A 24,744-nucleotide genomic window follows, 5' to 3' on the forward strand; every position below is an offset into this window, starting at 1 on the left:
ATGGATTTATGCCCAGCCCCAATAGGGGGATTTTGAGGCAAGGAAGAAGAGTCATTTGCTGGGTGGAGGGACTAGTTCCACAGGGTGGGAGCGCCTTCCCTGTCCCCAGCCCCAAGTCAGTCTTCCTGATGAAAAAATACATCAGTCCATCTAAAAAAAGAGAAAATTTTATTCAAGGCAAACTGAGGATTATAACTGGGCAACAGCCTTTCAGAAAGCCTTAGGTGATCAAATATTTGGTCGCTCGATGCAAAGGTGGTTGCTTACTTGCCCTGAGTCCATCCTGTCCCTTGATGTTGAGTTTTAATAGCCAAGTTATTTCTTTCCCTTTAGGGGGTTGTACTAGTAAGATGTCTGGCATGGACTAAAGGGCAATTCCAAGTTGTCCACTAGGACTTATGCCACTTTTATCTTGCACTTGCATTGTGCATGTTCATTATTAGGCAGTAAATACAGGCCTCAATTAACAAAACTAGAATTTAATATCCACTGAAATGTAATCTTTTTCTTTCTAAAATTACTCTCATTTCTACCAAATATAGCCAAATTAAGACTAATTTGTTTGCAAAATAAGTCTGGTTAATTGAGCACATAAACTGTTTTATTTATTTATTTATTTTTCTAAATTTATTTTATTTATTTATTTTTGGCTGCATTGGGTCTTCATTGCTGCACTTGGGCTTTTTCTAGTTGCGGCCAGCAGGGCCTACTCTTCATTGTGGTGTGTGGGCTTCTCACTGCAGTGGCTTCTCTTGTGGAGCATGGTCTCTAGGCACACGGGCTTCAGTAGTTGTGGCATGCCAGCTCAGTAGTTGTGGCACGCAGGCTCAGTAGTTGTGGCGCACAGGCTTAGTTGCTCTGCAGCATGTGGGATCTTCCCGGACCAGGGCTTAAACCCGTGTCCCCTGCATTGGCAGGCGGATTCTTAACCACTGTGCCACCCGGGAAGCCCCAATTTATTTATTTATTTTCTGGCCTCACCACACAGCTTGTGGGATCTTAGTTCCCTGACCAGGGATCGAACCCGAGTCCACAGCAGTGAAAGCTCGCATCCTAACCACTGGACCGCCAGGGAATTCCAAACATAAGCTGTTTTAAATTGGCTGTGCTGGAACTTTTCATAAAGGATCTCAGATTGAATTTTTTTTTTTTAAGAGTATAGTTGATTTACAATGTCATGCTAGTTTCAGGTATACAGCAAAGTGATTGAGTTTTACATATACATATATTCATTCTCAAATGGAACTTTTTTAAAGATTGATTTATTATTATTTTTTTTTTTTTTTTTTTTTAATTTTTGGCTGCATCGGCCTTAGTTGCTGCAAGCGGGATCTTTGTTAAGGCATGCAGGATCCTTCATTGCGGTGCGTGGGCTCTTCGTTGCAGAGCGCGGGCTTCTCTGTAGTTGTGGCATGTGGGTTTTCTCTTCTCTAGATGTGGCGCCCGGGGTTCTGGAGTGCGTGGGTTCTGTAGTTGGTGGCACGCGGGCTCTCTCGTTGAGGCTCACAAGCTCAGTAGTTGTGGCAGGAGGGCTTAGTTGCCCCTCAGCATGTGGGATCTTAGTTCCCTGACCAGGGATTGAACCTGCATCCCCTGCATTGTAAGGCGGATTCTTTACCACCGGACCACCAGGGAAGTCCCTCAGATTGAACTTTTAAAAAACCTCTTGAGGCCAGGAAATCCATGCCAAAGATGTGTCACAGATTCCACCTGCGATATCTATGTATTTGGATGAATTCCTCTCTTTTTGAGGTCCCTAAAATACTTTGGGCTTCTTGCACCTGTCAGGAGGTGGCTTTCCTTATCTACCTGAGAAAACTGCTGGGAACCTAAGAGTTTCCAAAATCTAGAGACAACAGGTAAAGAGAAAAGATACATGTTTCAATTCTGCTTATAAAGGAATAATTTACCAAATTGCCGCAAGTCAAGTCATAATTAGGTTGAGGGGAAGGGTTTCCTTATGTCTGGAAAACACAGAGTAAAAACCAGCAATATTTCAGACAAAACCCCCAAATTATAACGATATTCATCAGTTCTCTCAGTCCCATGTGACTAATTCTTGATCTTAATCTTCATAACAGTTTTATGAAGCCACCAAGTTTTCCATTAGTATGCTTTAATTTCTTACACATTCAGCAGTATGATCTGAAAGTTATCATTTTATCAGGACATACCAGATTTTTAGGAATTCCATATAATTTCTAGAATATATATATTAATGACATTTGTCTGTGTGATACAATCTAAGAAATTTTATAACCTCTCATTTGACAATGCTTTCCATGTGATTTAACATACAAAATAAACTTAATTAGTTTAATATTTCTCTCTGAGATGCTCCAGGGGCCCTCTCTGAAGCATCCCAAAGTTAGCTAGAGGTCAAAGGAACTTCGATTAGAATTTGATATTTGGAAAGTTCATCAAAATATCAAAAAGAGAACTTCCCTGGTGGCGCAGTGGTTAAGAATCCGCCTGCCAATGCAGGGGACACAGGTTCAAGCCCTGGTCCAGGAAGATCCCATATGCTGTGGAGCAACTAAGCCCGTGCACCACAACTACTGAGGCTGTGCTCTAGAGCCCACAAGCCACAGCTGCTGAGCCCATGTGCCACAACTACTGAAGCCTGCTCGCCTAGAGCCCGTGCTCTGCAACAGAGAGAAGCCACCACAATGAGAAGCCCGCGCGCCACAAGGAAGAGTAGCTCCCGCTCGCAGCAACTAGAGAAAGCCTGTGCACAGCAACGAAGACCCAACGCAGCCAAAGATAAATTAATTAATTATTAAAAAATCAAAAAGATTTCAAAACAATTGGTCAAATAGGACATAGGTCACTGTATTCACTTAACCAAAGTCACAAAGAAGATTTCAAAAGCAAATACTGAAAGTTGTAACAGATTACCACTAAAGAAACTTTACAATCTGTTTTCAAAAGCAGATCAATATTTTCAGAAAACTTTGTCCTCTTAATAGAGAGAAAACCAAATTCAGGTTTTGTAACACTTTAATACTAAAATTCATTTACGGGAATTCCCTGGCAGTCCAGTGGTTAGGACTCGGTGCTTCCACTGCCGAGGGCCTGGGTTTGATCCCTAGCCAGGGAACTAAGATCCCACAAACTGCACGGTGTGGCCATAAATAATAATACAAAATTCATTTACTTAATTAAATTCAATTTAATCTTAGCCAATCCTGAACATGCACAAAACTTTTTCCTCGGGGTTTCTTTTCCCTTAACAAAAGGTATTTCCATTCTTTATACTGTCTTTTACTGAAAACATACCTTCCATTTTTCTTGCATACTGAAACGTTTATTTTGGTAGCTTTAGTTACATATGCATAATTCTTAACCTTAAAACTTAGTTTCTAGCACAAACTAAGTAGTAAGCAAGTATGAACTTTTACATTAGCATCCCATAGGTTAGCAAACTTATAAATACTGTTTATAGTTTCTAGAAAAAGTATTTTTTTTTCCACAGAAAATGTCTTAGTGTGGCATCCACCCTATTTATTAATAGTCCTAATTACCTTTAGTTTCTCTGTAAAAGGAAGCGTATATTCAGTAATTACTGTTCCAGTATCTTATTTGGAAAGGATTTGGATACTCAATGGATTTCTGTAGTTTAACTTAATTTAGCAAAACTCCATGAAGTTTCAAGTTATCAAAATCTGGAGACACTACTTCAGATAGACATTCCCAAAACATAATTTTTCCTAAAAAGTTTACCTAAAAGTGCTTATCTCATTTACGTCTATTTTATTTACTGAAACGTTTCATCACATCTCGTTATTTTTCTTGCTGACAAACTTTGTAACAGGAATAATATCTCATTTATTTCATTTCTAGTAAACCTAGGTACAATAAAAATATTACACTTAACGCTGATGACTCTAAAGACATGTCTGTATTAATTAATGCAACAAGCTTCAGCTAAATTTAGTACCAGATATTAATGCTATACTCAATATTTCCCAGTTCACGCAAATCTGAAAGTCATTGGGGTTAGTTTTTTTCTATTTCTGAGAATCTATATAAGTGCCTAATTTCCTTTCCTTGTAAGTGTAATTTCCACTTACAAACTAATTTTGGCAATAACACGTTTTCAACACACATATACAGATACATACAAACACACAGACAGACATACAAACACACAGACACCCCACAGTTTCCATTCCAAAATGTCAGCCATCAATCAGTTACAATAATGTAAAACCCATCCGTTACAAAACAGGTTGGATTCAAATTCCCTGTCTCCCTTTTGTTCTTTCTTTTTATAAGAGTTACCTTTGCTGAAATTTGCATTTTAAAAAGATGGTGGAATTAAGAGTTCCTGGAGGAGACCAGGTGGAATATATGCATATCAAAGGCATAGGAGGAGAAAGGCAAGTTCTCCTAGAAGGACTTTGTTCTCTTAAGGCCAGAATTTTTTTTTCCCAATACTTAACAAGCCTCTTAGCATAAAGAGGGAAGGTTTTGGGAGTGGTAAAAGGATGGGTGGGTTTCGGATTGTTTCTGGAGCCGCACCTCTGGTCCTGTAAAGACTAGATTTGTAAAACAAGGACAGTTCTTAATTCCTAAAGAACTGGGTGGCCACCTCAGTGTCTGATCAAAGGACTGACATACCCATTCAACCTATGTTGGAATGTTTTACTTTCCCTCGTTTAGCTTAGGTGAGAAGACACCCCCCACCCGCCATATTCCTATCAGGCTCCTAATTTCAGCTGTGGTCAGTTTAGTCATACCGGTGGCCTCCCATCTTGGTAATCCATTTACTAACACTTTTGAGCACCCTCCCTGGGTTTTAAGAAATCCTTTAACTGGGGCCAGTCAGTTAGGCCTTTGATCTGAAGAGGCTCACCTACAGCCTCAGGTGGTCCCATTTCTAAAGGTAACCATTTAATGGCATCGTCAGAGTGGACAGGCACTTCAGACAGGATTATTAAAATAAGTACTCAAATGAAGGAGGATAGAGGGGAGCAGTAAAGTTTTAGGTACCTTTTAGTTACCTTTTATATCACTGATCTTTCATTAGCCTTCTGCAACAAATCTTTCAATGAGACCTTTTTTTTGGGCCACATCACACAGCTTGCGGGATCCCCGACCAGGGATGACCAGGGATCGAACCCCCGGCCCCTGCAGTGAAAGTGCTGAGTCCTCACCACTGGACCACCAGAGAAGCCTGTCAATGAGGCTATTTTGGAATTTTGAAGACTTTCAAAATTCTAAATATGAATAACAATAGGAAAATAAGATGAGAGGTCCCTAAAATTTTACAGTTTAGAAGTTTTCCCAATTCAAAAGCTCCTAGAAGCTAGCGCTACAAATATTTTCCCCTGCTAACCTAATTTTAAAAAAGAGAAAAACTCTTAATTACTGTTGTTTCCAGTAGACCCTGTGGACAGAGGTCCAGGAGACTGCAGGGTTTTACTGCGCATGAAAAATCAGTTTTGGGGTGCTTAAAGGAACCCATCTTGGGGACTTCCCTGGTGGTCCAGTGGCTAAGACTCTGTGCTCCCATGCACGGGACCCGGGTTTGATCCTTGGTCAGAGAACTAGATCCCACATGCCGCAACTAAGAGTCCGCATGCCACAACTAAAAGATCCCACGTGTCGCAACTAACACCCAGTGCAGCCAAATAAATAAATAAATATTTTTTTAAAAAAACGAAAAGAAGCCTATCTTGGCCATTTCAGGACAGATTTCCTTTAATTCCAATTAAGTAGTTGCAAACATACATAAGCCCAGCTGGTATCCCCATTGGTGGCTGTCTGAACGGGAGCTGTTTGGCCTTTGAGGCACAATTTCCCATTATTAATGTCTAATTCAGCCTAATGTCTAATAGCCTAATTCAGATATGAAATATGATCTAAACAACTTTCTGAGGGCAGTGTGGTGGATTGCATGTGCACTGCATCTGAGTCTAGCTCCCCAAGGAGTTACCCGTGGGTTACTTCGACTCTTTTACCTGTCTCGGTTTCTCCCTGCGACAGCCTAAAACCATCACAGGTGCTCGGAGTTCTAGGTTATCAGCCTCTGTTGCCCATCCCCCCTCACACCTCCACGAGCAGTATTTACTTAATGGTTATGGTGGGTCTCCCTTTTTCTTAAGAGCTGAATAATTCAGTCTCTCATTCCACTAGCAACAGTTTTGTTCAGACCGTATGGCAACTTTTTTTTTTTCAATTCAAGCCAAATTTATTTATTTTATTTTATTTTTTACTTTTTGGCCTCACCGGGGGCCATGCGGGATCTTAGTTCCCCGACCAGGGATCGAACCCACGCCCCCTTGCAGTGGAAGCCAAGGAGTCTTAACCACTGGACTACCAGGGAAGTTTTCCATTCAAGCCAAATTTAACAAAAACCCAGCCACCTATGTTTCCCTGGGCCTCTTGCCCAGACCCCCAGGTCCTGCCTAGGGAATACACCAGTGCCCCTTAAAACTCCAAGTCTTAAGTGAAAACAGCTCGAATAAAATTTTCAGGATCATCACTCAAACAACAAGATCCAGCTATCAGGAGAACTCGTCAGAACCCCTGAGAACACCTGAGGAGTACCGAGAAGCTGGGGGGCCCAATGGGCCCATGCTGGTACTTAGTGTTGGTTCCGGTAGACTCCAGGTGCCCTCTGGTGGGTGTCTCTCATATCCTGCCGGCTACGCCATGCAAGGCAACGAAAAAGTTAATCGGTCAATCTAAGAAAAAAGTGGAAAACTTTATTCAAGCCAAAGTGAGGACTATAACCCAGGAATGGCCGCTCAGAAAGCTCCGAGACTGTTCCGCCATTAGAGGTCAAACCACAGTTATATAAATTTTTGAGACAGAGGGCTGTACGTTAAATGACGTGTTATTGACAGTTTACACAATCCAGGTACAAGGCGAGTAGTGGGTCATGGGTCTTCGTGGCCCCTGACAAGATTAAGAAGGTTACCTCCTAAGCAGGTGTGGTTAATGCAGGTGCACAGCACACACTAAAGGGGAGGGAGGAGGCCCAAACCGGCAGAGAAAATGGTTGTGTTTGAAGTTTCTCGTCTTGTTGTAAAATCTGGATTTTGTTTCATCAGTCTGTTTCCCTGCCCCTTCCAGGTCCCAGCCGTCGGTTCAAGCGGGTTGTAGAGACCATCCAGGCTCAGCTGCTGAGCACTCATGACCAGCCCTCCGTGCAGGCCCTGGCAGGTGGGAGACACCTTGGGGCACCCGTGGGGCGGAGGGGAGACTTCCTGGTGGCCAGGTGCTGCGGGGGGGGGGGTGTTGCTGGCGAGGCTTCAGCTGTGGGGCAGCAGGGCCCACCTGCTGTCGCCCTTAGGTCCTACCTGCAATGCTGGGAGCAGGTTCCCAGAGAGGCTGGGGCCTGAGCTCCGAGGGAACCAGGCCATCCTGAGCCTGAGAAGGCTTCACCAGGGAGGGGACCTCCAGGGACCCCTAAGGGGATGACCCGTCTCTGTCTCGGAGGTAGCGGAGCTTTCCGCTAACAGAGGCTCCTGAACTGTGTTCTGGAGGAAGGTGGCCGGCCATCCTGGTTTGCTCAGGATGCAGGAGTTTCAGTGCTAAAACCGGGACAAGCTGGTCATCCTCCCTGCAGATGCTCAGACTCTTCTGACCCCGCTGGGCCTGGCTTTCAAGGACTTGGGCGTCCCCCCAGGCGCAGGCGAGGTCTGTGCTCCAGGGGGAAGGGGCTTCCCTTCACCCACCAGCCCCGGTCTTCGGGAGCAGAATTCCCTATCAGCCAGGGATCAGCGAGGCCAGGGTCACAAACAACAAACTCCATAGTTCAAACATCAATTTATTATCATACAGTCCTGGAGATCAGAGGTCCCGCACAGGCCAAGCAGGCTAACACCAAGGCTCCTGGAGGAAGGGCCTCAGTAGTAGGGAGCTGGAGAAACTCTGCCTTCTGTTAGTCTGGTTCCCCAGGGCAACCAGAAGTGAGGAAGGCCCCCTGAACCTCTCCAGACCCGGTTGCCAAGGAAAGCTGGCCTTGACAACCAGAGTTCCTAAAAGAGCATGCATTCATGTAGGACCCACAGACACCCAGGGCCCGAGCCACATGCCTTATAAGGGGAATGGGGCAATGGGGGAGCTCCATTGGTTGCTATGGCAACAAGGCCTCCAGCAATCAGTGTCTCTTAAGGGGCTGGCCTCTGCTACAGGTACTATTTTGGGCCCTAAAGAAACTACTGCATGGCAGTCCCCTAGTCTGGGGCAGTGAGGCCCCACAGAAAGATAACCGCAGTCATGCAGGCCCAGCTGGGAGGGCCCGAGACCCCCAAACCATCTGCTGTGGGCTCCGCTGGGCCCCGTTAACAACCAGTGGAAAGTAATGGGGCCCTTTGGCCATGATCGGGGAACTCAGACGGTGCTGTAACCAGAATCTCTGAGGATGTCTCCTGAGCTGGGCCAGCCAGGTCTCACTGGGGCATGGCCTGGCTTCCAAAGCCTTAGGTTTGGGGGTGCCTGGGACACGTGCCTTGTTGGTCTAGGGAAGCCAGGCCTAGTTGCTGGCGTGTGTGACCCCTGGCAGCCCCCTCCCCTGCTGGAGCACATCCCTGGGCTCGGTACCCCTGGGGTTCCTGAAGCCAGATCGCTTCCTCCCCCACAGACGAGAAGAATGGCGCCCAGACCCGGCCTGCCGGGACCCCGCCCCGAAGCCTGCAGCCCCCGCCCGGCCGCCCAGACCCAGAGCTGACCAGCTCTCCCCGCCGAGGCCCCCCTAAGGACAAGAAGCTCCTGGCCACCAACGGGACCCCCCTACCCTGACCCCAGGGGGCCGGGAAAGGAGGGGCGCCCCCTCCACCCCCCTTCCCTGCCCCCCAACTGTGAATCTGTAAATAGGGCCCAAGGAGTACGTAGGGAGGGGGGAGACACAACAAACCCGGCCTTGCCCTGCAGGGATAGGGCTCAGGGGGCCGTGCCCAACGGGGGTGGTTCTGGGGGGACTGGGGGGGAGCTGTTTCTATTTTATTTATTGATTAATTTATTATTTTATTTATTGATCAATCTCTCTGTGGGGTGGGGTGGGGGAGGGATGGGGTCTGGTTGGGGTGGCTTAGCAGATCCGGACGGACAGGGCCATCTGTCCTTGTGTCCCCAACTCCCCCTTCCTGGGCCCCCCTCCCCTGGTCTTCTCCCTTCCCCACGACCTTCTGTACGGATTTGCTCTCTGGAAGGAATTCTGATTTCGCGTGATCCTGCCTGCGTCCGTGTCTCTGATTCCGCCAGCGGCAAAAAAAAAAAAAAAATTAATAATAATAATAATAAATATCCTTGATCAGGGATGGCTGGCTGGCCTTGGCCTCTCGCTTCCTGGGTGGCCTTGGTTGCAGGGGCGGAACCAGATGGCAGGGACAGGAGGTGCGAAGATGCTACGCTGACCTGGTGTTCAGTGCTGGACCTTCAGGGAGATGGGGGAGGCCGGCGGGGGGCTCAGGCTGCCAGGGCCCGGCTGGAGACACAGGGTGCAGCCGTCCAGGCTGGAGAAGTCCACCGCAAAGAGGCCAAAGAGGACGAACAGCAGCATGGCGACGACCCATTCACAGGCGGCAGAGGCTGAGCGCAGTGACCAGGTGTGGAGGACGACCACTGTACACCAGGGTCAAGGGCACAGCGCCACGGGGAGGATCCGCAAGCCCGGCTAGGTTGCTGAGTGACCTTGGGCAGGCTGAGACCATCCATCTCTGGGTACCCTCTCGTGACATGTCCGCCCTGCCCTGGCTGGAATGGCCCCTCTGGCCGGACACCCTCCTTGGCAACGCCCAGACACTCTCAAATGGATGCCCTCCAGTTCCCGCCTCTGTCTCAAGCTGTTTTCTAAATGTTTGCCCTTGCATGTTTCTCCGGTTTGCACTGCATTCCCAATATCCCAGAACAAGGCTCCTATCTTCCTGTCGGCCTTCCCTGACCCCATGAAGGCTCTGCCATCTCCCCACTTGCCAGGGCCAACTGGCCGCCATTGCTTCTACCTCCAAAAATGCAGGGCTTCCTAAAGATGCCTCCACCCCACCCGCCAGCCTCAGGCTGTGCTTGCAACTTTCTCCCCCGACCCAGGGCCCACAGGCCCTTCCTACTCACTCCCAGACAGAATCCCCCTTTCTCCCTAAAAGCTCTTCCTCTTTCTGGGTGCCCTGACCTCCATAACCACACCGTCCACTCCTGTCCCCTAGCAGACCCATGGGAATCGCCTTCGTCCCCTCCCCCCTCATCCCCATGGCCAGCTGGACACCCCAAGTCTTGTCCTCTCTTTCTGGCCTGGCATCTCTACTGGTTGGCCCTGTCCCTCCTCTGGCTCCACAGTCCCAGCTCTTTAAAACTCTTCTGTAACCACTGGTCAACACATACTCTGAGCTCCCACCTTGCAGAGAGGCCTCTCGTTTTCTGGGAGCACCCCCCTCACTGGAGCACTCCTCATCCCCCCTAGATCAGATTAGACATCATTTCATTCGTTCAAGGATTTCTAGACAGTGAATAAGGCCAACACCATCCCCAAGCCCCACCAATCCTAGAACAAAGAAGTGCTTACCCCAGAACTGACTTTGTAACTCCCCCACTCACAAGCTTTCTGTGGCTCCCTATTGCACTTGTACAGAAGCACAAGCCTGTAATCCCTCACTTTAGCGCTGGAGATGCTCATCTCTGGCCCTGCCAGCAGCCTCATCTCCTCCCCTGGGCTGGTTTTCCCACCCTCCGCATGTACCCGCGGTGTCCCTCCCTCCCTCCCCCAACCCAGGCCAAAAGCAGCTGGTTCTGCAAGACCAGCTCAAATGCCAGGTCTCAGACCTCTCTTTGCAGCCTTCCAGCCCTTACGACACTCAGCTGACCATTTTATGGTCCTGTCCCCCACTTTCCGCATCCAAGGGATATCAGAGCCCCACAGAATGAGAACCCTGTGGCCAAACTGATCAGCACAGGCAGGATTTTGAAAGGGGCCGCCTAGACCTCATCGTTAACTGCACCTGCTGCTGCACAGGATGGATGCTGGTTCTGCAGCTGCAGAAGGCTGAGCTCGGGAGCCAGCCCTTCCTATCCATTTCACTGGATTCAATTTGCTGCTCTGGGAAACGAGATCGCCACCTCCATTTTGCTGGGAAAATGGATCCAATTTTCCAAAGGGATCCTCTGAATGCAGCCGGCCCAGGGTCTCAGCTGGGTTCCCTCCAGCCTCTTCTGGATGCCAAGGACCTCTGGCCTCCCCTTCCATCATCCCCACATGGGGCCACAGTCCCCAAGGCTTAGCATGCAGCCCCTCCTCTCTCTCAGAACACTCTGCTTCTCAGTAATCCTCATTATTCGGATAAAAGCAACTCCATTCTACAGATAGGGAATCTGAGGCTCAGAGAGTGGTTTGGCTCACCCGGAGGTGTGCTGAGCTCGTGGGTTCTGGGGTGACTCAGAATTGGGCTGGAATCAAGGCTCCACCCACAGGCATGCTGGTAAATGTGTAACAACTGGCTCTGATTTGTAGCATTTGTCAGTTTCTTGGCCGTTTCAAGCTATTACTAAAGTGACATCACTGCACATGGAGCTGGGAAGAGATACACACAGACAGCTCAGGAGACCCTGTACCAGCCACCTCCAGCCTACCACCAGCTCTGCCATTGAACTTCCTGACGGTTCTTGGCCATCTGAACCTCCGTTTCCGGTCTTAGCCAGCACGATGCCCAGCACAGAGCGGTACCCCAGACGGACTGCTGTCATCGGTTTATCGATCTCCCAACATGTATTGGTTACTCACTATGTGCCAAGCACCATTCTAAGCACCTCACATGTGTCATCTCCTGCATTCCTCACATTCCTTATTATTATCCACATTTGATAGATGAGGAAACTGAGGCACTGAGAAGTTAAGAAACCAGAAGAGTTCCCCCTCCTCCCCCAACTAGCATGTGGAGGCAGCGTGACCCCAGAGCCGGGACTCGGTGACAACACCACTATAATCCTGCACGGAGACCGAGGCTGAGAAAGGAAGGGGCACCCTCCATAGCACACAGCAGACCCACCCCAATGAAGACGTACCCCCAACACCTGTCCCCGGCCCCAGGAAGGATACTGGCCACCGTGAGGATGGTGCAAATGCTGCAGAGGAGCAGACGGAGTGGCCCGATCCAGGGAGCCCCGGGCTGGGGCAGGCTCTTCACCCTCCAGAAGACAAGGAGCTGCAGCCAGAAGTAGAATATTCCCACAAAGAAGGCGAGGAAGGCCCCCATTAGGTGCGTGGCCCGCTGGTTCTTTTCCTGGGAGAGGAAGGGAGCAGAGTTGAGGGGCAGACCTGTGGGAGGGAGAGGGCCACGATGCCGTGCGGGGAGGCACCAGGACCAACTCCACGGACTGTGCTTGAAAGCTGCCATACCCGGCGAATGGCTGATTGATTAGGTGCATTGGCTATTGACAGCTCCATGAGGCCAGGCATTTATTTAAACCTGCTGTTCACTGCTGGGGCCTCCATCCCTAAAGCAAGGCCTGGCACATAGTAGAGCCTGGTAAAAAAAATTTTTTAAATTATTTTATTTATCTATTTTTGGCTGCATTGGGTTTCGTTGCTGCGCACGGGCTTTCTCTAGTTGCAGTGAGCAGGGGCTACTCTTCATGTGGCACGTGGGCTTCTCATTGCGGTGGCTTCTCTTGTTGTGGAGCGCAGGCTCTAGGCACGCGGGCTTCAGTAGTTGTGGCACGCAGGCTCAGTAGTTTTGGCTCACGGGCTCTAGAGCGCAGGCGTGGGTTGTGGCGCATGGGCTTAGTTGCTCCGCTACATGTGGGATCTTCCTGGACCAGGGCTTGAACCTGTGTCCCCTGCATTGGCAGGCAGATTCTTAACCACTGCGCCACCAGGGAAGCCCAAGCCTCATAAAATATTAGTGGAATAAATCCTTCATTCTCAACCTGGGTGGAAGAGAGCAGATTGTTGCCACCAAGGGGGTAAAAATTGGTTCTTGGAGGGTGAAAAAATATTAAATGTTACAATGGTTTCTGGCTTACAGATATAGTATGTATTATATTAAAATGTTTTCATATTAAAAACTCCATGGCGGGGGTGGGGTGGGGTGGGGGGACCTTCCCTGGTGGCGCAGTGGATAAGACTCTGCGCTCCCAATGCAAAGGGCCTGGGTTCAGTTCCTGGTCAGGGAACTAGATCCCACATGCATGCCGCCACAAAGAGTTTGCATGCCACAGCTAAGGAGCCGGCAAGCCACGACTAAGGAGGCCACAGCCCACAACTAAGGAGCCCGCGTGCTGCAACTAAGCAGTCTCCCTGCTGCAACTAAGACCCCACGCAACCAAATAAATAAATGTTAGGGAAAAAATAAAATCTTCATGGAGGGAAAGGATGATTAGGAGAAAATGTCTAAAAAAGTCTTCTGGGGACTTCCCTGGCAGTCCATTGGTGAGGACTCCAGGCTTCCACCGCAGGGTGCTCGGGTTGGATCCCTGATCCGGAACTAAGATCCCACATGAGGCAGGGAGCAGCAAAAAAAAAAAAAAAAAAAAAGCTTCTGCGGGGGGGATATAATAATTAAAGGAAAAAATTAAAGAAAAAAGGTTAATGAACACAGGAATACATGATAAGTGAATGATTTGCTATGCAAATGTCATGGGGAATTTTTGTTAAGTTGGAGGCAGCCTCTTGTCTAAACACCCTGCGGCTTCCACGGCCTTTTGGCGGGAGAGGTTTGGAATCAGACATCATACTGAAAAACAAATAGATAAAAAATAAAATGATAAAATAAATCAATAAGATTTCTCCTATTACTAATCCATTTATTTATTCTACAAATATCTACTGAGCTTTGTGGCTAAGAATGTGGGCTTCTAGAGTCTACGAATCTGGGTTCATCTCTGACCACCAGGAACCGGCTGATAAAGAAATATCTCCGTGGGATTTGACCAAGAAGGACCTCCCTGGAGTTCTTGTGGAGATGGGTTAAAATAACCCTGCACAACGTATAAAGCTAGTGCCTTCTACAGAGAGAATACTCCATCGATATGGCAAACATTAAGAATAAGTGGGGAATTCCCCCGCGGTCCAGTAATTAGGACTCCACGCTTTCACTCCCCAGGGCCCCGGTTCGATCCCTAGTTGGGGAAATAGGATCCAGCCAAGCTGCGCGGTGCGGGGTGGGGGGCGGGAGGGGGAGTGAACTGAGAAAGTTTTTTTTTTTTTTTTTTGCGGTACGCGGGCCTCTCACTGTTGTGGCCTCTCCCGTTGCGGAGCACAGGCTCCCGACGCGCAGGCTCAGCTGCCATGGCTCACGGGCCCAGCCGCTCTGCGGCACGTGGGATCTTGCCGGACCGGGGCACGAACCCGTGTCCCCTGTATCGGCAGGCGGACTCTCAACCACTGCGCCACCAGGGAAGCCCATGAACTGAGAAATTTTATTATTAAATGGGGCTATGGCAGTGAATTACCCCAAACTCCTAGGGGTTAACGGAATGATTACAAAGAGCCTCCCGCGAGGCCTCTATCTAGAGACCAGAACGCCCTCCCTCCACGGCCCGAGAGCCACAAGAGAAATACAAGTCCCAGGAGCCCGTGCGGGGACCAGCCCCCCAAACCAGAAGCCAGCGTCCCAGAGATGCTGGGAGTTGTAGTCTCAGACTCGGGCGGGCAAGAACCTGGGCTGGCCTGCTGCGTCTCACCTGAAAATTGCCCACTATGGAGGTGCCCAAGGTGCAGAGGAGCCCCGTCCACAGGATCAGCTGGTTAGGCCACTTTCCGACCCCCCAGTCCCGAAGCTGGTGGTAACGGAGAATGCAGGTCCAGGCGGCTGGGAGGAGAGGGAAGTGGGCGGGAGGCCCGAGTCCCAGACTCCTGGGTAGGCGGTGGGGGGTGGGGTGGAAGAGACTGTGGGTCCTGGAGTGAGTGCCCAGCTCCTGGATTTGGGGGAGGAGGAGGCTGGGTGCCGGGGCCCTCTTGGCTGGGTGGGGCTAGCACCGAACGAAGTGTGCGCGGGAGTATTTACCCAAAGCAGCTCCCAAGTTGAGCACCTGGCTGAAGATGCAGCTCTGAGGGGGGCTATTTCCACATCGACTGGGGGAGATAAAGGGTCATCCTGTAGCTCCTCAGAACCAGGACCCCCTTCTTTCCTCCCTCCAGACCCCCCCCAACCCCAAGCACCATAACTACCTGATATAGGGGAAGCCTTCAGTGAGGTTCACAGCCTTGTTGGCCACAGCAAGCGAAAAACTGAAGTCGAGGAGACATCAAAGAGAGTACAGGGAGTTCGACGAAACTTTTCTTTCTGTTACGCGCAGAAACCGGACTTCTAGCTCCCCCTCCCTCAGACCCAGGGGCCCAGGGCCCCAGCCCCTCCCCCCTCAGACCCAGGGGTCCGGGCCCCCAGCCCCTCCCCCCTCAGACCCAGGGGTCCGGGCCCCCAGCCCCTCCCCCCTCAGACCCAGGGGCCCAGGGCCCCAGCCCCTCCCCCCTCAGACCCAGGGGTCCGGGCCCCCAGCCCCTCCCCCCTCAGACCCAGGGGCCCAGGGCCCCAGCCCCTCCCCCCTCAGACCCAGGGGTCTGGGCCCCCAGCCCCTCCCGCCTCAGACCCAGGAGTCCAGGCCCCCAGCCCCTCCTCCCTCAGACCCAGGGGTCCAACCTGCCTCTAACACTCACACGGTCCAGATGCCAGCAGTAGCCCAGAATGCCAGGAAGGCAGGCAGCAGGGACAGGTATCCCCACATGCTGGGGTCTGCAGGGAGAGAGGGGCAGGGACTGAGGTCACGACTTTATCTCTGTCTCGAGACTTTATATCTCTGTCTCTCTCGGGTGAGCAACCAGCCCTAAGGGTACAGGTGTGTCATATTGTGGCCACCGCCCCTGAGGCCTCCATTGGCTCCCAGGCATAAGTAATGGGCAAAGGTCCGCTCTAATGAGCCAGCTGTCTGCTTGGGAAACATTCCCTACCTTTTGCGTAGTCCTTTGTCCTGATCTCCTAGTTTCTCTTAGCTGTCCTGCTCCCACCCAGATTCTGAGACTCTCCCAGCCCCTCCCTGCACTTCCAGCTTCTGGACTCCCCCCGATGCTCTCCTGTCCGGGCTCCCTCTGCCTCTCTCCACCCTGGGACTGGCGCTGCGTGAGAGGTTTGGGGAACATGGCTGGGTTGTGGGGTGGGACTGTCGGCGTTCCAGCAGAGCCAAAGACACTGTCAGGCCAAGAATATGACCTCCACACTCTTCAGGACCTCAACCCCAAACTGCCACTTCCGGTCTCAGAACCGAGCAGGCAGCACCTTAGCTTCCAGGGACCCCTAGCTTCCTTCCTCCCACTTTATAGCTTCAATGTTCAAACTCCCAGCCCTCGTCCTCCTCAAGACCCAGAAATCTGAGCCTCTAGCTCTCTCCACCCTTCCTCCCTTGGGGACCCAGAAGTCCAGGCCTCCAGTCCCTTCCAGAACTCATGCAATTGTTTCTAGTCCCTGAGGTCCATCCTCCCAGCTGTTACCTCCTTGGGGACGGAGAATCCAGACCTGCAGGTGCCTGCCCTTCTGAGTGTAGTTTCTGTCCTGAGGCAGTCGGGTGTGGGACCCTGGTGACCCTTCCTCCTCCCCCCACTGGCTTTCCCCTCTCTCTTCCTCTCTATCAAGCTGGAGTTCCCCACAGGCCGGGCCTGAGTGGGAAGGGCGATCTTAGTGATGACATCTCCATCGGAGAAACCTCCCTCCCAGAAAGCGACTGCTTCCTCTACCTGGACCGTTTTCTTCTCTCTCCGGCAGAACAAGCCTCAACTTCCTGGCTTCCTCCCCTCTTGGTACTCAGGTGTTTGTGTCCTAGGCCCCCTCCTGCTGCCCCAGGACCCAGGAGTCCAGGCCCCAGCCCCTCCTCCCTCAGACCCGGAAGTTCCAGCCCCTCCTCCCTCAGCTCCCCACCTCTTTTTTTTTAATAAATTTATTTATTTATCTATCTATCTATTTATTTATTTGGCTGCATTGGGTCCACGTTGCTGTGTGCGGGCTTTCTCTAGTTGCAGTGAGCAGGGGCTACCCTTCATTGCGGAGCACGGGCTCTAGGCGTGCGGGCTTCAGTAGTTGTGGCTTGCGGGCTCTAGAGCTCAGGCTCAGTAGTTGTGGTGCACGGGCTTAGTTGCTCCGCAGCATGTGGGATCTTCCCGGACCAGGGCTCGAACCCGTGTCCCCTGCATTGGCAGGCGGATTCTTAACCACTGCGCCACCAGGGAATCCCCCTCTTTTTTTGTAATTGAAGTAAAATTCACATAACATAAGATTAACCATTTAATTTTATTATTTTATTTTATTTTATTTATTTTTTGCTGTGCCACGTGGCTTGTGGGATCCTAGTTCCCCAACCAGGGGAGTGAACCCCGGGCCCCTGCAGTGAGAGCGCGAGTCCTAACCACTGGACCACCAGGGAAGTCCCTAACCATTTAAAATTATACAATTCAGGGGCATTTAACATATTCACAATGTTGTGCAACCACCACCTCTATCTAAGTTCCAGAGCTTTTTCATCACCCCAGAAGGAAACCTCGTACCTATTAAGCAGGCACTCCCAATTCCCTCCTCCCCCAGCCCCTGGCCACAACCAAACTGCTTTCTCCATATATAGATTTTCCTATTCTGGACATTTCATATCAATGGAATCATACAATATGTGCCTTTTCATGTCTGGCTTCTCTCACTGAGCATGATGTTTTTGAGGTTCATCCGTGTTGTAGTAGGCAGTGCTTCCTGCCTTTTCATGACTAAATAATATTCCATCAATGCCAGCTATCTGGGGGCTCAAGGGTCTGAGACCCACTTTTCTCCTCCTCTGTGCTGCAGGATTTCCAGTGCCCCAGCAACTAGGACCTTCAGCTCTCAGGTTCCTTGTGAGTTAAAAAAAAAAAAAGCAGAGAAACAGACAGACAGACACTATGAATATTTCTTGAAGGAGGAGGCCCAGCGATCAATCAGGAATAAGATCTCTGCCTTCAGTGGGTTCCCAGCCTGGCGGGCAGACACACACGGATCCATAATGAGAAAACAAGATGTTCCAGTGAAGGTAGCACAGTGCATGGGGGGCCCCAGAAGAGGAAGTGGCTAAGTAGCAATGGTGGCCAGTGTGCGTTTGGTTGCGGGGGATGTTTAGGAAAGTCTGATGAGCCACACTTAGAGGATACATGCAGGCTGCAGCAAGGCCTTCTCAGCAGAGTCCAGACGGTTCCTGAAACCAGGCACCTGAGGGCTGAGTGCCTTCTCAGCAGAGTCCAGACGGTCCCTGAAACCAGGCACCTGAGGGTTGAGTGCCTTTGTTTTGTCGACTAAAATAGAAATGCACAACCTGAGAGCTGTGAGTTTCAGTTTTATTTGGGGACATACTGAGGACTGTGGCCCACCAAACAGCCTCTCAGAGAGCTCTGAGGAACTGCTCCGATATCAGCATCTATGTGATTTTGGGGAAGGCGTACATGCCGTCAAGCACACGTCTCTGTAGAAAGTTGCTGCTACTCACGAGGAACAGATACCTTAGTTAATGACTTTAGTGCTTTTCTAAGTACGAGAAGATGCAAGAAATTGGGTTCATAAAATCTTCTCCTGAAAATATCTAACTCTCTGAAGGCCTGTTCTGCCAGCTTTCCCAGAGCACAGAGTGCCTCATTCCAGATCCCTGCCTTGAACACCCTTCAGGGTGTGTCGAAAGTGAGTAACTCCAGTGACTAATGACTCAATCCTTGTAGAGCCAAGTGGAGAGCGACATTCCTTAGTAGGCAGTCTGCTGGGTTACAGACTGTGGGGTCCACTAGGAGAAAGGAGCCGGGACCCAAAGCTCTCAACTGCCATAAAGGTCTTGGATGTTATCCTGAGGGTACTGGGGAGCCATGGAAGGTTCTTGAGCAGAGAGGACTGAGAGGAGCTGATGCTGGTGGTGTGTAGACATGAAAAAGATATAATGATAGTAACTGTTACCCCATCTTACATGTCAGGCACTGCCCTATGTGCTCCATATGGGTTAACTCACTAATTCTCATGGCAGCCTTAAGGTGTCATTGCCGTAATTATGGACCAGATTCTCTAATCCTCATGAAAGTAGAATTCCTGGTTTCGTTTTCTTTCTTTCTTTCTTCTTCTTTTCTTTTTTTGGCTACATGCTTGTAGGGTCTTAGTTCCCTGACCAGGGATCGAACCCGTGCCCTTGGTAGTGGAAGCTCAGAGTCCTAACCACTGGACCACCAGGGAATTCCCAAATTCCTGGTTTCTTGACTCACTCCTACATGCTCCCCACCCCACCCCAACGCGCGCGCGCACACACACACACACAGACACACACACACAGACACACAGAGACACACAGAGCCCAGCGATCCTGAGGAAAAAGCATCTGGAATAATTCTAAACTTCACACATCTAAGTGATACCCGAGAAGATCCAGAGCTTTCAACTTGGCAAGACTTGAGTTCGAATCCCGCCTCTGCCATTTAAGAGCTGGGTGCCGGTAGAGTGTCCTACAGCTGCTGTAACAAAGTACTACAGACTTAGTGGTTTAAGACAACACAAATTTATTAGCTTCTGTTTCTGGCGGTTAGAAGTCCAAAATGGGTCTTATGTGCTGAAATCAAGGTGTGGGCAGGGCTGCGGTCCTTCTGGAGGCTCCGTGGGAGAATCCATTTCCTCCTCGTCTTTTCCAGCTTCTAGGGGTGCCTGCATCCCTTGGCTCATGGCCTCTACCTCCCTTTGCATGGTGGGAGGTGCTTCTGTCATCACACCCCCTTCTCTGCTTCTCTGATTCTGATAGTGACCCCTCCTTCGTTTGTAAGAGTGCTGCGATTACGTTGGGCTCACCCACATAATCCAGGAGAATCTCCCCATCTCAAGACCCTTAATTTAATCTGCAAAGTCCCTTTCACCATGTAACTACCGCCAACACATGTCCTGGAGATGAAAATATAGATATCTTGGGCGGGGGTGTTATTCTGCTCCCACAGGGCCCTTGGGTGGGTGGGGGGGTGTCTCAGTTTCCTCAGTCTGTAAAATGGGGCACATCGTACCATTTGGGAGTCTGACTGCCTGGGTTTGGGTCTCCGCCTCTGCCTCTTGCTGGCGGTGTGACCTGCCCCAAGGGCTTCCTCATCTGTGAAATGGAGATAAGAATAACTAGCAGGGAGCTGCAGTATGGAATTGCGGAGCCAACCCGCCTAAAGCGCTCAGAGCATGTCTGACACGTGTGCGTTTCTTTTTTTTTGGCCGCGCCGTGCGGCTTGTGGGATCTTAGCTCCCTAACCGAGGATTGAACCCGGGCCCTCGGCAGTGAGAGCACAGAGTCCTAATCACTGGACCGTCAGAAAATTCCCTGACACCTGTGTGTTTCCAAGAGGTAGCTGCTGTTCCTGTTGCCTTTATCTGAGTGTTCATGCTCAGAATCGAGTGAAAACAGAACGCGTGGTCCGCCTTTGATGGGTGCCTGGCACGTGGCTATAGCTCAATGCAGGACGCTTCCTTAGTTTAGCTGCCAGTGGCAGGAGGGGGAACCAGAGTTCCTGGAATTTTGTTTTGTTTTGTTTGCCATTTAGCGGATATTGACTGAGAACCCACTGTGTGCCAGGCACTGTTCTAGACGCTGGAGATACAGCCGTGAGCAAGCAGACGAAAACTGCCCTGGTGGAGTGGAGCTCTAGCAAGTTCTCACCCCTCTCCCCCAACCCCACCAGTGCCCTCCTTCCGTTTCTTAGAGACCCCTGTCTCAGCCATGGCTCAGCATCTTCCTCCCGAATCCTTCCTTCCTTCATTCAGTCAACATTTCCCTGAGGTACCTGGGTTCCCAGGACTGCTCTGACCCAGCCGCTGTCCTCGAAGGGGGTCCGTGTGTACAGGGGATGTGTGCCCTAGAGCCCTGAAGGAGCCCAGGGGAGGGAGGGCTGGGTGCTACCTGCTGCTCACTCTGCCAGGGAAAGTGTGTCCCCCACCTTGCCCCAGCTGTGCTTATGCCTGTCTGATTCCTGCTCCTCTTTCAAAAGGAAGTAAAGATGCCAACTCCCAGGTGCCCCGAGGCAAGACTTCCCCCTGCCCTGCCCTGGGCCTTGGTACCCACCTTCCTGCATTGGTGCAAAGGCTAGGCTTACTGGTGTCCCTCTGGTGGCTGTTTGATATCCTCAGGACATCCCTGAGAGGACTGGGGGAAGGGGGACTCCAGCCTGATGAGCTACTTTCAATTTGGGAATCAGGCTCCTCCCACTGTCCACTTGCAGGCTGGGGGCCTGGAATCTTCTGGATCCTTCCAGAAACAGGCTGCTCTCCTGGCTCAGCTGAGGGGAAGAGGCCATGGTCTTCCTCTGGGTGAGATGATATTGCAGTTTCACTCTTAGGAAACTGCTTCTGCTTGGTGGTGGGAATCGTTTTCCCCAGAAAAGGGAACCTGCCCGGGTAGGGGATGAAGGCCTCTAGGGATCTCTGTTTTCTCAGCTGTAAAAGCTGCCCATGACACAGGCATGATGGTGCCTGTGTCATGGGGTTCAGGAGTGAGTCCACGCAAGGACTTAAAACAGTGCCTTAGTGTTCACTGGCACATAGTGAATGCTGCATAAAGGTAGGTATTCACTGGCACATAGTGAATGCTGCATAAAGGTAGGTATTCACGTTGTGGGGTCCTCCAGGTTGTGTTCAGAACTTCTGCAGAGCGGGACTTCCCTGGTGGCACAGTGGTTAAGAATCCACCTGCCAATGCAGGGGACAGGGGTTTGATCCCTGGTGTGGGAAGATCCCACATGCCGTGGAGCCACTAAGCCCGTGCACCACAACTACTGAGCCCGCGAGCCACAACTACTGAAGCCCACGCACCTAGAGCCCATGCTCGGCAACAAGAGAAGCCACTGCAATGAGAAGCCCGTGCACCACGTCGAAGCGTAGCCCCTGCTCGCTGCAACTAGAGAAAGCCCGTGCGCCGCAGCAAAGATGCAAAGCAGCCGGAAATAAATAAATATAAATAAATGTATAAGATAAAGATACAAATAAATAAATAAATTTATTTTTTTAAAAAAAAAGAACTTCTGCAGAGCCTCCTGCAACCCTGAGAAGTTGTGCAGCTCTGTAGGGTAGGGAGCTCGAGCTCAGAGCAAGAGGCTTGCTGTGTCCCTGGGTCCTCCAGAAGGCAAATGCTGCTGTGGCGTTAGCAATGCAAGAGATTTATTGGGGGGACACCAGTGAAAGGTAGAGGGGAGGGAGAAGAGGAGTAGGCGGGGGAGTCGGTCTGCCACCTGTAAAAGGAAAGGGGGGAAGGAAGGTATATTTAGGAAGAGCTTGAGACCATGCAACTCAGAGAGCTCAGCCCAACGGGGAGATGCAGAGCAAAGATGCACGGCGGACAAATCCATAGGAACAGAAAGTAGGTTGGTGGTTGCCAGACGGGTGGGGAGTGATTGCTTAATCACTTCCTTTCTGGATGGTGAAAATGTTTTGGAACTGGATAGGGGTGATGGTGGCACAAGAGTGCAGCGGTACCAAATGCCACTGAATTATACACCTTAAAATGGTTAAAGTGACGAATTCTGTGTTACTTGAATTTTATCTCAATTTAAAGAAAAAAAACAAACAAACAGATTGCCATTAGATGAGTCCCACATTGGGTGGAAGTGGTCAGGCCCCAGCACGGCCCCCACCCCTATGCTAAGTCATTGGTTGGGGGCTGCCCAAAAAGAATCTCGATCCAAAAAAAATAACAGTTGCAGGTACTGCAGCTGGGAGCTGTCAGCCAAATGCAGTCCTCACAGTTGAGTAAGTTCTTTATTGAAGGGATTCCATTTTGGCTGCCATACTTCCCAACGTCACTGTGGGCAGCTGGGGTCAGAGCTAAGGTTTGTCTGGTTCTAAAATCTGGTTCTTCCTCCTACACAGTTGGTGGGAATGTAAGTTCGTGCAGCCACTATGGAGAACAGTATGGAGGTTCCTTCAAAAACTAAAAATAGAACTATCATATGATCCTGCAATCCCACTCCTGGCTATATATCTGGAGAAAATTAAATTTGAAAAGATACATGCATCCCAATGTTCATAGCAGCACTATTTACAATAGCCAAGACATGGAAGCAACCAAGATGTTCATCAACAGATGAGTGGATAAAGAAGATGTGGTGCATATACACAATGGAATATTACTCAGCCATAAAAAAGAATGAACTAAAGCCATTTGCAGCAACATGGATGGATGGACTTAGAGAATATCATACTACGTAAGCCAGAGAAAGACAAATATCATATGATATCGCTTATATGTGGAATCGAAAAAAAATGATACAAATGAACTTATTTATACAACAGAAATAGGCCCACAGAAATAGAAACCAAACTTTTGGTTACATATACACACTACTGTTTATAAAATCGATAACAAACAAGGACCTTACTGTATAGCACAGGGGACTATACTCAATATTTTATAATAACCTAAAATGGAAAATAATCTGAAAAAGATTATATATGTGAAACTGAATCACTTTGCTGTACACCTGAAACTAACACAACATTGTAAATCAATTATACTCCAATAAAAAAAATAAAATAAAATAAAATCTGGTTCTTTCCAGTGTACCATGCTTCTTCCTCAAATACCCATATCCAGCCAAACTTCCACCCAAACCACCCGTTCATCTGTGCATATGTTCTTGCCTTTATGCATTTATCCAACTAGTTATTTACCCACTCATGCACCCATTTGCCTATCTATCCAACCATAATTTCTTCAGATATTCTTCCAGCTCTCCAAAGCTCCATCCATCCATTCAACTATCCATTCACCCACCCATATGTTCTTTCATTCTTTAACCCGTTCAATCAATTCTCTGTTCCTCTTTATCCTACAGTCCATCCATCAATCCAATCATCCACTTTCCCATTGATCCAGTCCACTTAATCAACCATCTATTAGCTTCCTATGGCTGCTATAACAAATTCCCTCAAACCTGGTGGCATAAAACAACAGAGCAGAGTAGGGGGATGGCTGCGGTGGGTGGGTGATTCCAGGCAGGGGTGTCGGGGAAGGTCTCCTGAGGAAGTGACGTTGCAGCCAAGACCTGGAGCAGGTGAGAGAGTGAACCCTGTGAATATCAGTGGGCAGAGCTCTCCTGGCAGAGAGAAGAGTAGGGAAAGACCTGGAGATGCTTGGGACTTCCGGCTTCCAGCAAGGAAGCCAATGGGACTATAACAGAGTGAGCAATGAGGAGAATAGTAAGTGATTAATCAGAGGAAGAATGGAGGCCATTGTAAGGACATCACATTTTAATCTAGGTGTGGATCCATTGCCTGTAGTTTAGGACGTCAAAAAACATTTATCATCTCATATGGTTTCTGTGGGTCAGGAATTCAGGAGTGGCTTAGCTGGATGGTTTTGGCTTGGAGTTTCTCCTGAGATGGCTGTCAAGCTGTGGATGGGGTATAATCCTATGAAAGCTTGGTAGAGACAGGAGGACTGTTTCCAGGGTGGTCACTCACATGATTGTCAGATTCAGTTCCTCTCTGGCTGTTGGCAAGAGGCCTCAGTTCCTTGCCCTTGCCTCGTGGATGTCTCCATAGGTGGTTGCCATGACCTCTTGACATAGTGCTGAGCTCCCCCAGAGGAGTGAGTGATCCCAGAGAGGATGGTGTCTTTGATAACACAGCAATGGACATGCCATCTTTTCTGCAATATCCTGTTGGTTACACAGCTCAGCCATGTTCAGTGTGGAAGAAGCTACACAAGGCATGAATCCTGGGGAAGGGGGTGGGGTGCAGAGTGAAGATCCTCTTGGGCGCTGGCTACCAGGGTATGAGTCCGTTGCAGAATTTTGAGCAGGATAAT

General features: G+C 49.8%; 2 protein-coding genes and 1 long non-coding RNA gene across 7 annotated transcripts in view; 2 read left to right on the forward strand and 1 right to left on the reverse strand.

The window, feature by feature from the left end:
* Positions 1-9,256, forward strand: part of BRSK1 (BR serine/threonine kinase 1) — a 24,206-nt gene extending 14,950 nt beyond the window's left edge. For 2 of the 3 annotated variants that reach the window (XM_004283296.3, XM_049703387.1), the window contains 2 exons: positions 7,084-7,173; positions 8,597-9,256. In XM_004283296.3, coding sequence (XP_004283344.1) covers positions 7,084-7,173; positions 8,597-8,754 — 248 coding nt within the window. In that variant the 3' untranslated portion in view covers positions 8,755-9,256. Of the gene's footprint in view, positions 1-7,083; positions 7,174-7,579; positions 7,651-8,596 lie in introns of all 3 variants that reach the window. The other variant, XM_049703386.1, reaches the window with a different exon arrangement.
* TMEM150B (transmembrane protein 150B) lies at positions 8,959-16,779 on the reverse strand. 3 transcript variants are annotated; one of them, XM_004283297.4, is made up of 7 exons: positions 16,427-16,778; positions 15,599-15,674; positions 15,113-15,172; positions 14,949-15,016; positions 14,626-14,753; positions 12,041-12,224; positions 8,959-9,576 (listed from the first exon to the last, which is right to left on the reverse strand). In XM_004283297.4, the coding sequence occupies exons 2-7, from the start codon at positions 15,664-15,666 to the stop codon at positions 9,377-9,379; spliced, it is 708 nt and encodes a 235-aa protein (XP_004283345.1). In that variant the 5' UTR covers positions 15,667-15,674; positions 16,427-16,778; the 3' UTR covers positions 8,959-9,376. The 3 variants fall into 3 exon arrangements, with proteins under 3 accessions (XP_004283345.1, XP_012393478.1, XP_049559490.1); XM_012538024.3 differs by having other exon boundaries at positions 16,670-16,772; XM_049703533.1 differs by lacking the exons at positions 8,959-9,576; positions 12,041-12,224 and adding an exon at positions 12,231-12,870 and having other exon boundaries at positions 16,427-16,779.
* On the forward strand, positions 14,501-23,496 carry LOC117197930 (uncharacterized). Its single transcript, XR_007474349.1, has 2 exons — positions 14,501-14,688; positions 21,164-23,496. It is a non-coding gene; the product is annotated as an uncharacterized LOC117197930 (long non-coding RNA).
* The last annotated feature ends 1,248 nt before the right edge of the window (positions 23,497-24,744 follow it).

The sequence above is a fragment of the Orcinus orca genome, chromosome 20 (assembly GCF_937001465.1).
Source record: "Orcinus orca chromosome 20, mOrcOrc1.1, whole genome shotgun sequence".
In the NCBI taxonomy this organism is placed as follows: Eukaryota; Metazoa; Chordata; class Mammalia; order Artiodactyla; family Delphinidae; genus Orcinus; species Orcinus orca.